The sequence below is a fragment of the Lacerta agilis genome, chromosome 4 (assembly GCF_009819535.1).
Source record: "Lacerta agilis isolate rLacAgi1 chromosome 4, rLacAgi1.pri, whole genome shotgun sequence".
Lineage (NCBI taxonomy): Eukaryota > Metazoa > Chordata > Lepidosauria > Squamata > Lacertidae > Lacerta > Lacerta agilis.
Window position 1 is genome coordinate 35,996,386 of NC_046315.1, and position 18,049 is coordinate 36,014,434.

Sequence of the window (18,049 nt, forward strand, 5' to 3'; positions counted from 1 at the left end):
GATGTTTACAGTATTCACCTTAAGGCTACAGCTGTAGTTGGGAGTAAACCCCATAGACCTCAGTAAGATTTCTGAACAATTGTGCTTAAGATAGTGCTGTAAGAAAGAGGAATTGTCTCTAACTGTGTGCTCTACTTAAGCTGATGTGTTTCACCTGCTTTTTCTATTAGTTGATGCACTTAGAGCTGCTTTGCATTCAATTATCTGGTGAAAGGTGCTGGCTTAGTACACAGAAATTCAAGTCTTCTAGCCATTAATCAGGTGCCCAGTGTAGATCCTTTTTCATCTCCTTTGTGCCTCCGCCTTGTCCCAAAGGAGGACAACTTCATGGGGTGAGAGCATAGCACAGAGCTGTCTCATAAGGTATTCAGTCCTTGTCTGATGTGATGGACAAGCCTGCCTTTTGTGGCGTAGACATCTCGTCCCTGGGATCTGGGCCGACAGGGTCTGGATTCATTTCTCTGCTTTTCTGCTTTTCAGCCACTGATCTATTTTGGTTTTGTCTACCAGTGGCCTTTGACCTCTATGCAAAGCCTGGTAATAATAGGACCTTAACACTGATGAATCCTAAGAGATCTTTTTATCAGTGGAGGCTGCGAGTTCCATCGGACCACGTTGTGAGACTAGTGGTCGTTCCCTTACATGGCGTGACTCCTGGGAGCTGTGCATCTCACAGGCTATCCGCGTATGACTTCCTTCTCCCTCTGCAAAATAAGATCATTACAAGGTAAGAGCATTTACAAAGTTTGCTCTATGCTGGAGATATAATGATGTTGAGGGTACGTTTTATCATATGTGGTGGACTTGTAAAAGGGTAAAAGAGTATTGGGAAATGATATATAATGAATTGGAAATAATGTTTAAAAGCACCTTTCAAAACAAACAAACAAAAAAGCAGAGTCCTTTTTGTTGGGCATAACTCAGAGGGAAATTCCCAGGTGTCAAAAAAAAGACTATTTATGTATGCTACTACTGCGGCCCATGCTTTGCTAGCCCCAAAATGGAAAATGAGTGAGGTCCCAACCAAAGAAGAATGCCAATTTAAACTGATGGAATACACGCAGCTTGCAGTTTTTACCAATAGAATAAGAGAACAAGAAGAATGTATGTTTAAAGAAGAATGGAAAATGTTTATTGAATACGTTGGTGAAAACTGTGTGCATTTAAAAATGCTGGTGGCATTAAGATAAACCCAACAGTGCAAATAAGTTTTGATGGATGTAGCAATGGATTACGGAATGGTTTAGTTTATGTAAAATATGCAGGGATGTACGGTATGCGAAATGAGCCATGCAAAGAGAAGAAGGGAAGTCATTGGTTTAAGGTTGTTTAAATGAATGTTTTGAAATGTAAATTAGAAAATTTAATAAAAATTATATAAAAATAAAAATAAAAAGTGCTCCATAGACAACAAAGCAGCTCTCTCTCTCTCTCTCTCTCTCTCTCTCTCTCTCTCTCTCTCTCTCATTACATGGGATAGAGCACCTTGTGTCCCAAGGCCCCTTGGGTGGTACACGTAGTAGTGGGAGAGGCTTTCTGCTCTCCAAATCAGCTTTGTAATCTGCCTGAATGTATTACAGATGGTGTGGGTCGTCCGGGGCCTGGACTTCCCCAGTTATACGTTTAACTTCATCGAGTAATGTCATGCTGGTCACATTCTCATTGGACCGAAGAAAAGAGAGCAATATATTGAACGCATATTTTCAAGCCGTTCCTAAAATTGGTATGTAGTTGCCAGATGCCAGTCATTGCTTGCGAATTACTTTTTTGATGGCTCACATGTAGTTGTGATATATTTGAAATATTTATGTGGATTTGAATCCATGTCTTATTCCCCATTTTAAATCCACATAAATATTTCAAAGGGTTATTTTGATGCAACTCTACAATAATATTAGGGGTTTCTAAGACTGAGGTGGGTTGCACAAGTGCTGGAGTGAAACTATCCTCTTTCTGGCTGTATTGAATGACTCGTGTGATTCAAGTGACTTGGGACAGTGGGTCTGTCAAGTTCACAATGGCATTGAGAAGCGTGAGCCAAACGATGAAAGATGCTTTGGTGGGAATACTAATTCTGTCACCCCTCTAATTACAAAGGTATACAAATCTGTTGCAAATTTTCCTCAGAGCGGGTGGCAGCGAACTGAGCTACCTCCATATATCATCACTGTGAAAGTGTATTCTCTGAGCAGCAAAACAACCAGCTTCTGAAAGTCAATGAAGGGGATTCCAAATTCCATTTGTTGTATGATGCATTGGGGGGGGGGGGAGAGAAGCGAATCACTGTACTTTGTATGTGTTTTCCCTTGCCCGATGAGAAAGGAAGAACCCCTTTGGCCTAACAGAGTGGAGAGATTTATTTCTATGCAGTTCTTTCTTTCCTGACGGCAAAGCCAGACGATCTATTAGCTCCGCAACTGTGCACTTAAATGCAGGTTTTTAAAATCAGATTGCCCCCGCAGTACACCTGATCTATATTTTGACAATAATGTGTGTGTGTGGGGGGGATTTAATGCTACCTGCCTATAATAATTCTTTTTTGCTCCACCACCTCGTACCAGCTACTTCCATATGAAAAAAACCCCTCCCATTCACTTCAACCAGAGCTTTCCCCCATGCTTTCCATAACAACAAGAGATGAGCAGTTCTTCAGAATAATAATGTTATGTTTTATTCTCTCCTTAGTATGTGGCGGTCGATACATCTCTTGGAATGGGACTGTAATTTCTCCGTACTACCCAAGTTACTATCCACCAAATATAGACTGCCACTGGATTATTAGAGTATGTACTCTTAGAAGTTTCAGGGAACTTTTTAATGAAGATCTTTTAAAAACTTGATCTCCCCCCCCCCCCAAAAAAAGAAATAAGTTCTTCTAAAACAAGGAGACCAGGAAAACAGAAAGGAAATAAGAATGTTAAATGAAATGACAGATCTTACATACACATGATTATTGTTTGTGTGGTGGGGAGAAATAGGCATTATATCAGCCTAACATGGATTTTGGATTGTTATAACATTGTGTCCTAATCTTCCCCGAAGAGACCAAGGTAGCATTCATGATCCTACTGCACTCTCTATTGCAGTCAACTCACGTTTTGCACACACGTAATGTGTGTGATCACAGCTTTACACGTTTCGCAGTCGGCCAGCTGCAACTGGACAAATTAAACACACACAAGATAGAGAGCTTAAAAGCTCTCAAGACTTTCTTACCAGGCTCAATGAAGGTCTCGCACAGGCTCTGGAGGCCCTTGTGGGATCTCTCTGGGCCACCTGAGATATCACTACATTTTGCAAAGGCCTCCAGAGCCCTAAGATCTTCTTAGAACCGGGTAAGCAAGGCAGAGAGCTTAAAAGTACCATATTGGCCTGAATATAAGCCTCACTTCCCCCCCCCCCCCAAATTCCATGAAAAGTTAAAGTGCGGCTTATATTAGTGATCTTACGGTATGCAGCCAGGAGTGCAACAAAGTGGCGCCCACCCCGCGTGTAGTCCCCCGTCCACTCCCCCAAGGCTGGGAAGGGAGAGAGCGAGGAAGGCGAAAGGCTGCAGGCAATGCAGTGCGGCTCCCCCCCCCCCATGCAGCCAGGAGCAGTGAGGAATGGAGCAGCTTATACTCAGGTATTTTTTTCTCTCCCCCCCTCCAATTTGAAAGATGCAGCTTATATTCGGGTGCGGCTTATATTCGGGCCAATACGGTACTTTCCACAGTGGGAAAACTGAGACTCATAAACACCTTGCAATCTAATGCTCATTCAAAGAAGGGGGTCTGTTTCCCTTATTGTCCAGTCTATGTTCAGTGGGGGGGGGGGTTGGGCCAGGTATGTGTGTACTGGATCCCACTCTATAATCTAAGGTGGAGAATCTGTGGTCCCCTGCATGTTGGTAGACTCCAATTTCCATCAGTCCCAGCCAACTTGAGCAGTGCTTAGGAATGATGGGAACTGTAGTCCGATAATATATGGATGGTCACACAAGCTTCCCATACCTTCTATGCCCACTTCCCTGGGTGTAACACTGAACTTGGTAGGACTTACATCTCAGTAGACTGGACAGGATCACACTGTTCATGTGTTTAGGACCAATACACAGGTTGTTTTTAAGTATAAAAAGTACAATAAATGTTCTTCCCCATGCTTTTTCCTTTTTTAATTTTTTTTTTTTTTTGTATCTTAGGCACCACTACCAGGATATAGATTGCTGCTAAAAATTCTTGTAATACAAGTTCAGGAACCGTCCCTTGGATCCAATAGATGTGATAAAGATTGGTTGGAAATTGATGGAATTAGGTGAGCTACAACCATTTCTGCTACTTTTCTTGAAACAACTCTATTGATATCCATAGGTGAAGAGCCGTTTATGGTTATAGATAATTTAAAAAAGGAAAGGGTTGTAAGTAAAATTAGAATAATAAAATTTGAAAAACTGACCACATTTTGCCACAATGTAGGGTTGCCATATTTTGAAGAGCAAAAGAGAGGACATTATGACGACTCTCATTTTAAATACCCCTACTATATGTAGGCTATAGAAGCTGTGGTATATTGCTGAGGGGGGCAGGAGAAGAGAAGACTGCTCATTATGTCTATGTCGCATCCAGCAAGTATAGCCGGAGACATTTTGGCAAATTTTAAAAATCTACCCGGACAGAAAGTATACCCCTGAAAAAGAGGATGTGTCTTGGAAAAGTAGGACACATGGCAACCCTACCACAATGGGACCAAATTTCAACTGACTCTGAGCGGTTTAACAGCCACCCCCTCTTCCTTCTGAATAATGGAGCTCTGTGGGGGGAACGGGGTCCCCTAAACTCTCAGCACCCTTAACAAAGTACATTTCCTAAAATACTTTGGGGAAAGCCATGACTGTTAAAAGTAGCATGATACTGCTTTAAATGTATATAGCACAGATGAGTCCTTAATCTGGACTGGAATTCTGACAGTGACATCTGTAACACAATCTGAGTCATGAGAAGTTGTCATAACGACAAGTTATGATGAATGCAATAAACGAGGACCAGTCCTGTGCTGCCTGCGATGGAGGCTGAGAGGCCATAGGACATCCCTTTCCACAGAAAGCTCCACTGCTATTACTCTTCCACTGTCAGGGAGCTGAAGGCAGTGGGAAGAAAAAGGGAGGCCTTGGGTCCAAAGACCTCCTGGTTTCTCCATCACCTTCCCACTGCCTTGCCAAACCAAGCAAAGAACTATGCCAGCCCTGGTGATGGGGTACTTATTTTCCCTTCCATTGACCCTACTTCTACACTGTCCACCACAGAATCTCTCCACCACCATCTTATGGTTGCTCCGCTTGGTTGCAATCCTATACTTACTGACATAGGAGTCCCATCAGGGACGTCTTACCCATTGAGGCTACTGGTGCAAGGCGCCATGGCCTGAGGAGGGCACCTGCGCCCTCCAGCCCCACCGGCAGCGCTGCTCTTGCCCACCTGTTCTCGGGCTGCGGCCGCGGGGAGGCCGTCGGTGAGCCTCCCGTCGGTGCTGCAGCCAGGGCTCCCTGGATGGCAGTTCCACGCCACCACTTCAGCTGAGCAGACAGAGGTGGAGGCAAAGGTGGAACACAGCTGGCAGCATCCCCACCTGCCCCTCCGCGCCCTCCGTCTGGCCCTGCCCGGCGGAGCACGAGGGGCACCAGAGGGATCTGGCACCGGATTTACTTAAGATGGCCCTGAGTCCCATCGAATTCCATGAGGCTTACGTCTGAGTAAGCACGCACTGTAAATACACTCTTTGGTTAGTTGTATTATAGTGATGTATTATATATCCGTAATTTTGTTGTGTTTTATTCTTATCAGATATTGTAAACCTATTGGGGAAGGCAGCAGGGTCAAGGAATATGGCTATTCAGTGGCCATCCATTTCCATTCAGATGAACTGGTCACACACAGGGGTTTTTATATTGAATTCAGAGCTTTCAGCCACACAGACCGTAAGTGGACACAGATGCACTTAGTATTAATAGCATTATCATGGTAATTTACTGATAGAGCATGAGCACATTTCTTCTAGCTTGTCCCAAATGTGCCTCCTTCACACCTATGTCTATCCCTATTATGAAGCTGGAGGAGTCAGCAGATTTGAGGCTACAATTAAAAGTTCAACAAACGTTTGATTTTTCAGTTTGCTAGAAAAATGCTTACCCCTAATGATGGGTATACATGTGGGTTGAGGGCTTGTGAATAAACAAATAGTCAAAGCCAAAGGTAATCCAGTGAGCTTCATGGCTGTGAATTTGAACTCTGGTCGCCCAGGTCCTATAGGTCCAACACCCTAACCACTATACCACTATACCACACTATACCACATTGAATCTCAATGGGTTGGTATCTCCGTTTGTGATGGAGGACTGTTTGGCTGCCTGTAGAAAGACATCGGCAGTGTGATGAGTGACTTAAAAAGGGCTGTTATCAACAAGACACTATTCCATTCCCAACCAAGCTCCCTCTCTCCTAGTGGCAGACTGAAAGTCTGTATTGGGTTACTAACCTGTTAGAAAATATAGTGTAGTCATTAGGGCAACACTCATCCATCCCATGTAAGAAATTGCATTGAAACTCTGTCTCCAATGACTGTTCCTTGTGCTGACTCATATTCTTCAGGGAAGGATGAATGATAAATGCTTGGCCAGCCATACCAATAAGTTCAGTGGAGTGCTCTGCATTCACCAACAAAAGTGCCTGAACTAGGGAGGTCACCAGCATTCATAACCTTTCTGTGACTCAATGTCAGTGGTCATGCCACCAAACGTTTAGCTGGTACATATTTTAGGTGCAGAGACAAAGGTGTGACACTCTGTAGCTAAGATCCTTGCTGTCTTCTGCTTGGGTTAAGAGATGGATGGTGTCACTTGGAGATATGGGATTACTTCCTGGGTCTATCAATGTGTATATCCTGTATCTAGTTGCAGCAGTGGAAATGGGATTCATGAAATCTGTCACCATCCCTGACCATTGGTGATGTTAGCTGGGCTTATGGGAACTATAGTCCAACAATGGGCACCACACAACTCCTTGTCTCACATTCTGAGATACTGTAAAATTGCAGTTGCCTTGTTAGTACTTAAAAGCTTCTGGTAGAGTGCTGCTATTGGCTGCAAAATTAGCCAGAACTTCTAGCCTCTGATGAGTCTGTAGGAGCATGATGGGAAGAGATGGGGATAGTCTAAGGGGTATGTCCATTGCCATTTGACTTTGGTTCTCTGGTACAAGGTTATAGCTATTCTAATACGTTTTTCCCTGCCACCAAAGCGGGTTTGGGAGAAATCTTATCTTACTCAGAAGTCATAACTCAATACTCTGTGACTCTCTGTCATCATTATTATCTATGGCAGTCTGACATTTTTTAATTCTTTCAGCTTGTCCTAGGCAATTTAAATGTTCCGACAAAACATGTGTCTCTTTAAACAGTAGATGTGATGGGTGGAAAGACTGTGCCGATGGAAGTGATGAGGTAAACTGTGGTGAGTTCATCATGAGCTAATTAGAATATTGTAAAACAGCTTGCAGGGTTGATTGGTTGGTTTTAAACAATCAAACAGTTTATAAATTTTATGACATAAATAAATAAAATCAGAGCTATTATGCACATAGAGCTTGAATATCATTACAGGTCATCAGACCCTTCAGTAACCCATTTGTTTATTAAAATACCTTTCATTTTGTGAAGTGTTTTAACAGCTCAGTCAAGAATTGAGATTCGTTTCATATAAAGAACTTTGAATAGCAAAATAAGCAGTGGTGATGCTAAAGAAAGTAAATTTTCCATGAGAAGACCATGTTTTATTGGGACATATTCTCATTTCATATTGGTTTAATAGTACTTCCTAGTTTTCAGTCCAGGGTTTGGACTTGTCTCAGGTGGGACTAGGTCTCTCTAACTGAATTCTAAGATTGTCAACAATTCCCAGATTTCATTTTAAAGGAAGCAATGGCAGTGGATATGTGCTCTCTGGGGACATCTGCTATTGAATGAAATGCCACAGTCTTGATGATAAAATTCTTCCCTAGGTTGTAATCCCGTGAAGTCTAATTGTGGTAATGGGAAGTGTAAACACCATTCCAGGCCTTGCAAAGGAGATGGCAGCTGTGAAAGTGAGAGTGATGAGGAGGAAGACAATTGCGGTAAGAACAACACAAACAAATGTTAGACTTGAGACGGGAATTACGAAAATGCCAGCAACGTAGGGCGTTCTTGCATCATTTTCTCATGTGTTATGTTGATATGCGCTAGGCTCTGATTTATTGCAGGTGGGGAGGGATGCTGCCACCCATCTGGTGTACCATCAGTGGTTTCACTAGTGTTTGCGGGAGGAAGAAGGGGAGGAGCAAGGCAGGGGTGAGGTTGGAAGCTCAGGCACACTAGCAGAGCTAATCCAGTGCTCTCACTGATGCATTGGCACAGTGTTGACATCTCTGCTGCTGCATCCCTCCCTCTCCAAGTAAGCACTAAGAATGCCACTGATGGGATGCCGGGTATAGTGCACTGCCCCTTCCTGACAGCTCTTTCTGATTTATCTTATTGAAATATACTCGGAGTCAAGTGTGAATTTCATGCTCTTTATTCAGCTCATAGTAGTGGGGAATGCAGTTTCCCCAAAACGTTTGCTTTATATAAACTTTTTACACAATGGGCCCCACGTGATTGGCTAATTCCGGGATACTCCTGTATGCCAATCGGAGTGCAGATTCACTTCCACCTGGAGCTGGATTGGGTGGCTCCTGCGGACCAATCAGACTGCTGCAATCTCAATCCTATTGTTCTGGGACCAATCAGACTGCTGCAATCTCAATCCTATTGTTCTGGGACCGGTCAGGCTGCTGCAATCTCAATCCTATTCTTCTAGGACCAATCAGACTGCTGCATTTTGGATCCTATTCAACTCAGTACATAACACTTATGCTTGCTTAATGTGATATGTCTAAAACATACATTATATTTGTTCCCACCACACAGGGGAAAAAACCATTTCTGTGCTTTTTCTGAAGACTACTATTCATACTTTAAAAATTATTAAATGCATGAGTACCCAAAAATGTTGTACGGATGTTTTTTAACAGTCTGTTTTTTAAATCTCCACAATAAGATATTTCGTCCAGGATAAGCACACAACATTTTTTAGACTTGGCAGTGAAAGCAATGAAATAGTGACTGCTTGAGGGTAGTATCTCAAGAATACTGAAGAATGTGTTCTGCAAATGGGGGAGAGTTTCAACATTATGAACAGTTGTTTTCCTTAATCAAGAAGCTTACATAAGGGCAAACAATTGCCAAGCAGAAAATTCTTGCCAAAACCATTTTTTAAAAGAAGACTAGCTCCCCTGTGCATTTAGCCACACAACAGACCGCACACACACAGAAGAAGAAGAAGTGTGTGTTGTTTATTGGGCACAAGGTTTCAGAATCGAATCTGAATATCTCTACATTAAACATCTTTTCCAGTGGCAAAATGGAACTTTTGGCATGTGCAAGTCAAGGATAGAAAACAGATGTTCTTAGACTACAACTTCTGACAGCCCCAGCCAGTATGGCCAATGCTAATAGATAATGGAAGTTGAAGTTCCAACAACATCTGAAGAGCACCATGTTGGATAGCCCTGGTCTAGGTTATCTAACGTATTGCCAAGACACCTATGAAATGATACATTTAGCTCAGTCAGTAAAGCCTCAGACTCTTAATCTCAGGACCATGCGTTTCAGTCCCACATTGGGCAAAAGATTCCAGCATTGCAGGGAGTTGGACTAGATGACTGTCATTGTCCCTTCCAATTCTACAGCTCTGTGATTCTATGTATTTTTAGAAAAATCATTGCTTTAATTATGCTGCATGACCTATGAGGCAGCACCATGAAATGCATTACTGCTATGTTTTCTCATCTGTCACTCTATTCCTTCAGCCTATAGAAGTTGCTCACAGCATGCATATAAATGTCTAAATGGAAAGTGTCCAATAAAGCAAAACCCAGAGTGTGATGGAATAAGAGACTGTGCAGATGGATCTGATGAAATGAACTGTGGTAAGTCAATAACGAGTGAACAACGAAGTGAGCTGAAATGCGTCTGTGTATTTCAGCAACTAGATCAGGACTGTGTACACACTAAAGTGCACATGGAGCTCCTAGGTACCCAATATCTAGGAATATAGTACTTTTTCATCATTGACACAGCTGCTATATTATCTCTTTGCTCCATGCTCTGTCCTGATGGCCCAGGTCTACATCGGAGCTCAAAATCTGTCCAATACAGTAAGGAAAAGAGGCTCTCATATAGTAATCCCTAAGGGCTGTAGTTTAGGGGGATTGAGAAGAATAAAGGGTGCCATTACCATGTCTCACTCCAGTTGCTATCAATCTCTTCTACAGGCCACAAGCTCTACCACAACTTGTGTATTTCCCCACTTCTCCTTCTTGACTCTATATTATACTGAGGTTCTGGTCATTCATAGAGGCCGTACATCAGAGATAGCCAACATAGTGCCTTTCAAATGTTCTTAGACTACATTTCCCATCAGCCCCAGCTACCATGGACAAATAACTTTATTTCAAATCAATTGAACAGGAAAACTTTATCTGAAATATATATTTTTAAAAAAACAGTGCCTTGCTCCAATGATACATTGAAGCCACAGGAGAAATCCCCCACATTGATGGGGAAAAGGAGCTCTAGGAGTTGTCATAACATTTCTCATCATTTATTTGGAAGGAGTAGCTCTATGTGTTCAAAGGGATGTGTTGACATGTGTGTTTTCTCTGCTGAAGTAAGAATCAGCAAAGTGTGAAAGCTTTGTGTCCACTGCAAGACACACATGACTCTTAATTAGGGTTTATCCTTAAAGACCTACATTGGCCCCCATTATGTTTCTGAGCACAATTCAAAGTGTTGGTGCTGACCTTTAAAGCCCTAAACGGCCTTGGTCCAGTATACCTGAAGGAGTGTCTCCACCCCCATCGTTCAGCCCGGACACTGAGGTCAGCTCTGAGGGCCTTCTGGCAGTTCCCTCCCTGCGAGAAGTGAGGTTACAGGGAACCAGGCAGAGGGCCTTCTCAGTAGTGGCGTCCACCCTGTGGAACACCCTCCCATCAGATGTTAAGGAAATAAACAACTATCAGACTTTTAGAAGACATCTGAAGGCAGCCCTGTTTAGGGAAGTTTTTAATGTTTGAAGTTTTGTTCTGGTTTTAGTCCTTTGTTGGGAGCCACCCAGAGTGGCTGGGGAAACCCAGCCAGATGGGCAGGGTATAAATAAAAAATAAAAATTTATGGAGCTAGTTCCTCAACAAGGAGTGGATAAATTCTGGCTTTCTAGATGTTGCTGAACAACCACTCCCATTACAGGGGCAGACTTTGGTTTTTCAAATTTCAGCGGTGCCCTGTGTGAGGCGAATATTTAGCACCCCCTGCCTCTCATCTTCCATTCTGCTCAAATTCACTACATCCTACTTGTGCTGCCCTGTGGCACCCCCTAGGCTGCGGGCGTAGTGCGGCAAAATCAGTCATACTGCCCTAAATGCACCTCTGCCCATCATCCTTGAGCATTGACCATGCTGGCTGGAACTGACAGGAGTAAGAAGTCAACATCTGGAAGGCTTGAGGAATCTAACCCTGTTATAAACCCTTTACACGAAAGATAGATGTCCCAGTATCTTTAGTAGGCCTTTTGTTCATGTAAGTGCAATTGCATTTCTACAGTGCAAATCTAAGCAAATTTACCCCAAAGAAAATCTAATTAAACTAAATGGGACTTGCACCCTAGAAAGTCTATTCAAGATTGCACTGCATGACTGGTAGAGTGTTTTGTTTTTACTTACATAACCTCCATATGTATTTTGTTGTTGTTTTTTAGCATGTGGAAGGAGTCAGGTAAAAAGACCCAGAATTGTTGGTGGTGAAGATGCAAGGTATGGAAAGTGGCCTTGGCAAGCCAGCTTGCAGCTAAAAACATATGGCCATATATGTGGTGCATCTGTTATTTCAAATAGTTGGCTTGTATCTGCTGCCCATTGCTTTCAGGACTCCGATTCTATAAGGTACGCATTATATAATGTGAAGCATTCATTACTGATAAATAATCACTAGGGGTGTACAGTAACCACAAGATTTGCCTTCTTTGTCTGTAGCACTTGGAGGCATCCCAGTCTGTTTCAGATCCTCTCTGTGTTGTTCTGATTAGAATCGTTATTTCCGGATTTAATTTTTTCAATGTTCTCTAAGGGGGCTACCCTTGAAAAGGATTTGAAAACTGTGATGTGCAGAATGCAGCAGTACAGTTGCCAGTGGTTGTTCATGGCTTGACACCATACCACTTAACCATCCTGATTTAAGCAGGAATTACAGAAACCACCCTGGCTTCTTATTGGATCCTGGAATGTCTCCCCTTTTGGCAAGGTGCTCTGGCGTTTGTCAGCTGGCTCTTGCAAGGGCTCAGGACAAATCAAAAACAAAAACAAAAAACCCCAAGGATTACAATTTGGAAAACCTGGATGTTGGAGGCAATGCAACACCCATTTCATCAGTCTTGAAAGTGCCAATGCAGTATTAAGGGTGGTAACACTGACATATACACTACTTGGGTCTCAAATATTTGAATGAGTGCCTTTTCTAGCATCAAGCTGCCTGGGTGTTAAAATCAACAGGAGAGGCCATGTTGACAGTATCGCTGCCTTCCCTGGAGTGAGAGATGAAGATACATAAGAGGGGCTTCTCTGTGGTGACCTAGGTTGTGAATGACTCCTCCCCAAAGGTGTATTTTGTGATAGCTTGAGGGTTTTTTTTTTTTTAAATGATTGATCAAGATCTAGGCCTTGGGCTGAATGGAGTCTTCCTTCCTGCTGGATTGCTGAACTGTGCTGTTGCCCGCTTTGGTTATTTTCTTAGTTTTGTTGTTTTATTTTATGATTTTATTAGAACTTGTATTTGTTTTAATTATGTGCAGGTTTGTTTTTTTTAGTAACCTGCCTTTTGAACAATTTGGTGAAGGTTGAGCTATAAATGCAAATAATAAAATAATAAATTATGCAATTCCCATTCAAATGAACGAGACCCGTATCAGAAGAGCACATGGAAAACTGTATGCTTTGTTGTTTTTCAGATACTCTATAGCATCTGGCTGGACAGCATATATGGGTATAAAGGTCATTAACAGAAACAATGATAATCACGTAGCGATGAGATCGATCAAAAGGATTATTGTTCACCCACATTATGACCAATATATCTCAGACTATGACATTGCCCTGTTGGAAATGGAGTCACCAGTATTCTTCAATGAGCTGGTACAGCCCATATGTTTACCAAGCAGTCGTAGACTATTAATTTATGGAACTGTCTGCTATGTAACTGGCTGGGGAGCCGTAAAAGAAAATAGTATGTTCATTTCTGGATATGTTTATTGCAAATGCCAAGCATCCTAATATATTGTACCTTTTGTGGATTGTAAATGTGACCCACTTTGGGATCCATTCTTGGCTAAAAAGTGGAGTATAATGAATGTAATAAATAAATAATGTTAATAGAACTTAAAGTATATGACCTAGTTCAATTGGTTATCACTTGTGCCAATTCTAAATACATATCCTCAGTGACAAATGATGGAACTCTTTAATTTCAGTTTATTCTTGGAGGATAGTAAATTTAAGAAGCCACTAGGAAGGTAATATGCTTAGATTTGGAAATGTTCAATTAGATTAACCTTTATTCAGTTTAATTCACCATGTGCTGTGCCAATCGTTTTTTATTCTGGAAACATGCAGGCATGGAAAAGTTAAAAGATGTAAGGCAGATCTTGATTATTTTTCACCTCTCACTTTACAGTCAGAACCATCATACTCAACCCATACAATGTTACTGTTGTTGTAGGTGAACTTGCAAAAACACTGCAAGAAGCGAAGGTGAAATTAATTGATCAGAGTGTTTGCAACAAGCTTTATGACGATCTGATCACTTCTCGGATGCTGTGTGCTGGCAACCTTAATGGTGGCATTGATGCATGTCAGGTAAAGTGGAAAATGATTGTGAAAAGTGACACTGATTTGTACATCAGTCCTTTCAAAATTATTTTTTTCCAGGAATGTTTTCTTATTCCCATAACAAAAGACATTAGACATCTCTGGGTTGGATCCAGACTAGATAGATAGATAGATAGATATTTATTATTACAGCCATTGGCCCATCACGCACGATTTTTCAAACAACATATATATACTTAGCCTTTCTACTTAGAACTTTGAAAGGACTTTAAAGTAACAGACTAAGCAGTAAATTTACAACATAAAACATCACCCCCTATTTATAAAATTATAAAAACATCAATTAAGATAACACATAATTACATCCTGAGTCATGATTTAAAAGGAATGTCTAATCCACCCAGAAGTCTGTTTTTCTTCTTTTGGGATAAGACAGTGATCAGAAATCTGGCAACCGCAAGTGATCTTGGAGGGTCTTCATCATTCAGTAGGTATCTCAGTTTGGCTTCGTTCGAGTCATCGGCAATTCCCTTTAAATATGGAGCAAGAACCTTACTCCTGGACGATGGTGGATCCAGACTTAGTCAGAGTAGACCCACTGAGTTTATTTTGAAAATTAGGTAGGATATAAGTTTTTTAAATAAACCTAACCACAATGGTATCAATGGGAGTTAAGTTAGTCATGACTAACTTAAGTCCCATTGATTTCAATGGGCCTACTCCAAGCATGACTAGAAAATTATCTGAGGTGTCAATTAAAGATTCTTTAAAAATTATTTTCTTAACTTTTAATTTCAAGAATACTTGCATTTGAATACTAAATGAGTACCAATTTGTACTCACATATGCCTTCTTGAGCCATATCAACCTTGACTTCATTCCTTTCTGCCCTTGATGTTGGAGGAAAATAAAATAATATCTGAGGCACATGCAACATAGGCCTACATAGTAACCTAATCTCCTGGATCTCTGAGGCTATGTGGAATCAGGCTTCCTCATGGTGACTCTCTTCCGAATCCTGGCTCAAGTCGTGTACCTGTAAAAGCATGTTGTCTAGACTGCAGTACTAGTATGTTAGATGGGAATCACACACATTGTGCCAAACAGTGTTGACAATAACACTAATCACAGGAGTCCAAGCATTCATTTAACCAGTCGCACCCATCAGGGAACAAGTACCATCTAATCCCATGTGAACCTGATAGACAATAGATCATCAGACCACAATTGCACTTGGTGACTTATGGGTTTTGGCAATGACTGTATAAGAATTGATAAAACAGCACAAATGTGAAAGTGTGTATCATAACACAATCCTAACTGCAAATATGCATTAGTTATGCAATGAAGCAAAAAATGAGGCTTCTGTCCTTCCTTTTAGGGTGACTCTGGAGGTCCGTTAGCCTGTTTAGGAAGAGGGAACAGATGGTACCTTACAGGCATTGTCAGCTGGGGTGAAGGATGTGCTCGACGGAATCGCCCTGGCGTTTACACCAAAATCACAACACTTTATGACTGGATTCGTCAATACACAAAATGACAGATGAGTTCTAGAGAAAGCCAAAAGTATGCGCACATTCTTGTTGATGAACCAAGCAGGATTTATACTATGATAAAGGAGAAACATTACAGATATACTGGGAATATATATAATGGAATATATAATATATGGAATATATATATAAAATTTAAGCAGAGAAAAATCAGTGAATGTTTCCCACTGCAAAGAGCAGTATGAACACAACCACAAGGTTTATTTCACTGTTTTTGTTTATTTTCTTGGTGTTCCATCAACAGGTATGGGTAAATGGAGTAGCACATTTGATCAGTATCTGCCTGCAAGTACTTGGATGCAGCTTCTGCTTTGCATTAACTTTGATCTTGCTTTTGATGATTTGCTGTTAAGAGGCATGCAGGCTTTCTTCTTCCCTGACAACCAAATTTGTCCATTTCTGAGATGGAAGATCTCAGAAGATATCAAATATACTGAAAGTAAAGGATGCTTTAATTTTTGGGATGGGAGTTAGAGACTGATAAAGCTTCAATTTCCCTTCTCTGTCAGTTTCCAGAAGGTGGTTGTGTTGGTTGGTTGGTTGGTTGGTTGGTTGGCTGCAGCAAAAACGTCAAAAACTCTTGCAGCATTTTAAAGGCTAACAAGTATAAAGTTTCACAGACAATATCCCACTTCATCAGATATACGAAGTGTTATCCTGAGTTACAAGTCTATAGATACTAATTGTTGGAAGAAGAAGGGGATTATAAACAGTGAGGTCAAAGCTAAATGAAATTCAGAAATGCAGTGATGAGTTATTTCAATAAGTTATTACTGTCTGTTCTTCCTACGTTTCATTTTCTTCTGATGTCACTATGGATATACGCCTGTAACCTAGGCTAACATTTTGGTACAGTGAAGAAGTGGGCTGTTAGCCTACAAATGCTTATGCCATAGTAAAATGTTTGGTCTTCAAGGTGCCACAAGATTCTTCATTCTTTCAGAGTTCCTGTTTTATGTTGCTCTCCTCAGTGGACTTTTTAACCATTCCACCCATCATCAACTCCTGGTAATATGAGTGTTAGGTTAGATAATGAATTGTATAGGACCTTTAGCTAACTGTGTAACAAGCTAAGCCAAAGAGATTGTTCCATCAGTTTGAGTGAAAAGTCTGTTCAACATCCTTGTTTTGTCAAGTTCCTTATGTACAATCAAACTATGTCCTTCCTGCTAGCATTTAGAGCCACTTTCATTTCACTGAGACTATTCACATTACACCTTGTATTTAAGCTCCCTCTTTTTAATTTTGTTTGTAAAGCACAGCTTCTGGCCTGGCAAATGTAATCTAAATCACCAGTAGATCTTAGAATGCCAGTGATATGTTCCATGATTTGAAGGCATAGGAGGCAGCAACCTTGCTGAAGATAAGCAGGTCTGCATGTGGTCAGTTCCTGGAGAGGAAACTATCTGGGAGCCTTATACACAAAAGCAAGGGAGATTGAGAAGCAAAGCAAGAGAAAATAAAAGCAAAAGGACTTCACCAGAGGACTTTGGCTGTAAATGTTTATTTATAACCTGCCTTTCTTTCACCACAGAATGCAAAGCAATGCACACACACTTAAGAACATAAGAGCCTTGCTGGAGCAGGACAAAGGCCAATCTAGTCCAGCATCTGGATCTCACAGTGGCCAACTGGAGGACTGTGGGAAACCTTGAAGCAGGATCTGAGTACAAGAGCACTCTCTCCTGCCTGGTGGTTTCCAGCAACTCATAATTAGAAGTATGCTGTCTCTGATGGTGGAGGCAGAGAATAGCCATCATGGCTAGTAGTCCCGTCTTTTCCTTTTATGGTGGGTAGTCCTTCAGGTTGTGTGTGCTTTGAATGATACTGAATATGCCAAGAGGCAACTGCCCACTCTTACACCTCAGTAACTTTGCAAACAGAGGTGGATTTAAGACACGGAGCCTAGGGGGCACCGTAACTATGTTCGAGAGTAGAAGGTGAGAGGTGGGGTGGGGTGAATGTTGACTGCACAGGGAGCCGCTGAAATTTGAGACCCCCCAAGGTTTGCCACTGTTGGAAGACTACAGAAAGAGAAGAGTGCCTCTTCTTTTGGATTTCAGATATAGAGGAACTTGTGGGATGTTGACATGGGCAGACATTCCTTAAACAAAAAGGAGCATATTGGTATGAATGGAATAGTGAAAGAAGAATATCAGATCAGTGACCAAACATATCTAAGATTATGACTATGATTATGGTATCCTTCCAAATAAACATAAAGGATACCATGGACAAATTTGCATCAAGAGAAACTAAGATGCAATGTTCAGTTGATTGTGATGATTCAGAAGAAATTATATGCCACCTTTCATTTCAAGAAGATATTCCCATGGCATTTACAAACAAATAAAAGCCAACAGCAAAATAATGAGTATAGATACAGCTAGTCAAGATTAAAATACATAATAAAACAACTTCATCAAAACATGAAAACATCCATTAATTAAAATGTGCAGCAAACAAGCCCCTTAAAACAGTGTAACAGTTGCACTAGTTAAAAGAGCAATC

The 18,049-nt window shown here is 41.3% G+C and overlaps 1 protein-coding gene across 2 annotated transcripts; it reads left to right on the forward strand.

Annotated features, from left to right (window-relative positions):
* The first annotated feature begins 19 nt into the window (after window positions 1–19).
* LOC117045557 (suppressor of tumorigenicity 14 protein homolog) lies at window positions 20–15,616 on the forward strand. Of its 2 annotated transcripts, XM_033146722.1 has the most exons (12): window positions 20–727; window positions 1,581–1,723; window positions 2,686–2,783; window positions 4,181–4,293; window positions 5,820–5,953; window positions 7,379–7,483; window positions 8,031–8,144; window positions 9,918–10,037; window positions 11,864–12,047; window positions 13,109–13,383; window positions 13,876–14,012; window positions 15,367–15,616. In XM_033146722.1, exons 1-12 carry the CDS (start codon window positions 387–389, stop codon window positions 15,523–15,525), a joined length of 1,923 nt encoding a protein of 640 aa, XP_033002613.1. In that variant the 5' UTR covers window positions 20–386; the 3' UTR covers window positions 15,526–15,616. The 2 variants fall into 2 exon arrangements, with proteins under 2 accessions (XP_033002613.1, XP_033002614.1); XM_033146723.1 differs by lacking the exon at window positions 15,367–15,616 and having other exon boundaries at window positions 13,109–13,292; window positions 13,876–14,005.
* Window positions 15,617–18,049: the final 2,433 nt, after the last annotated feature.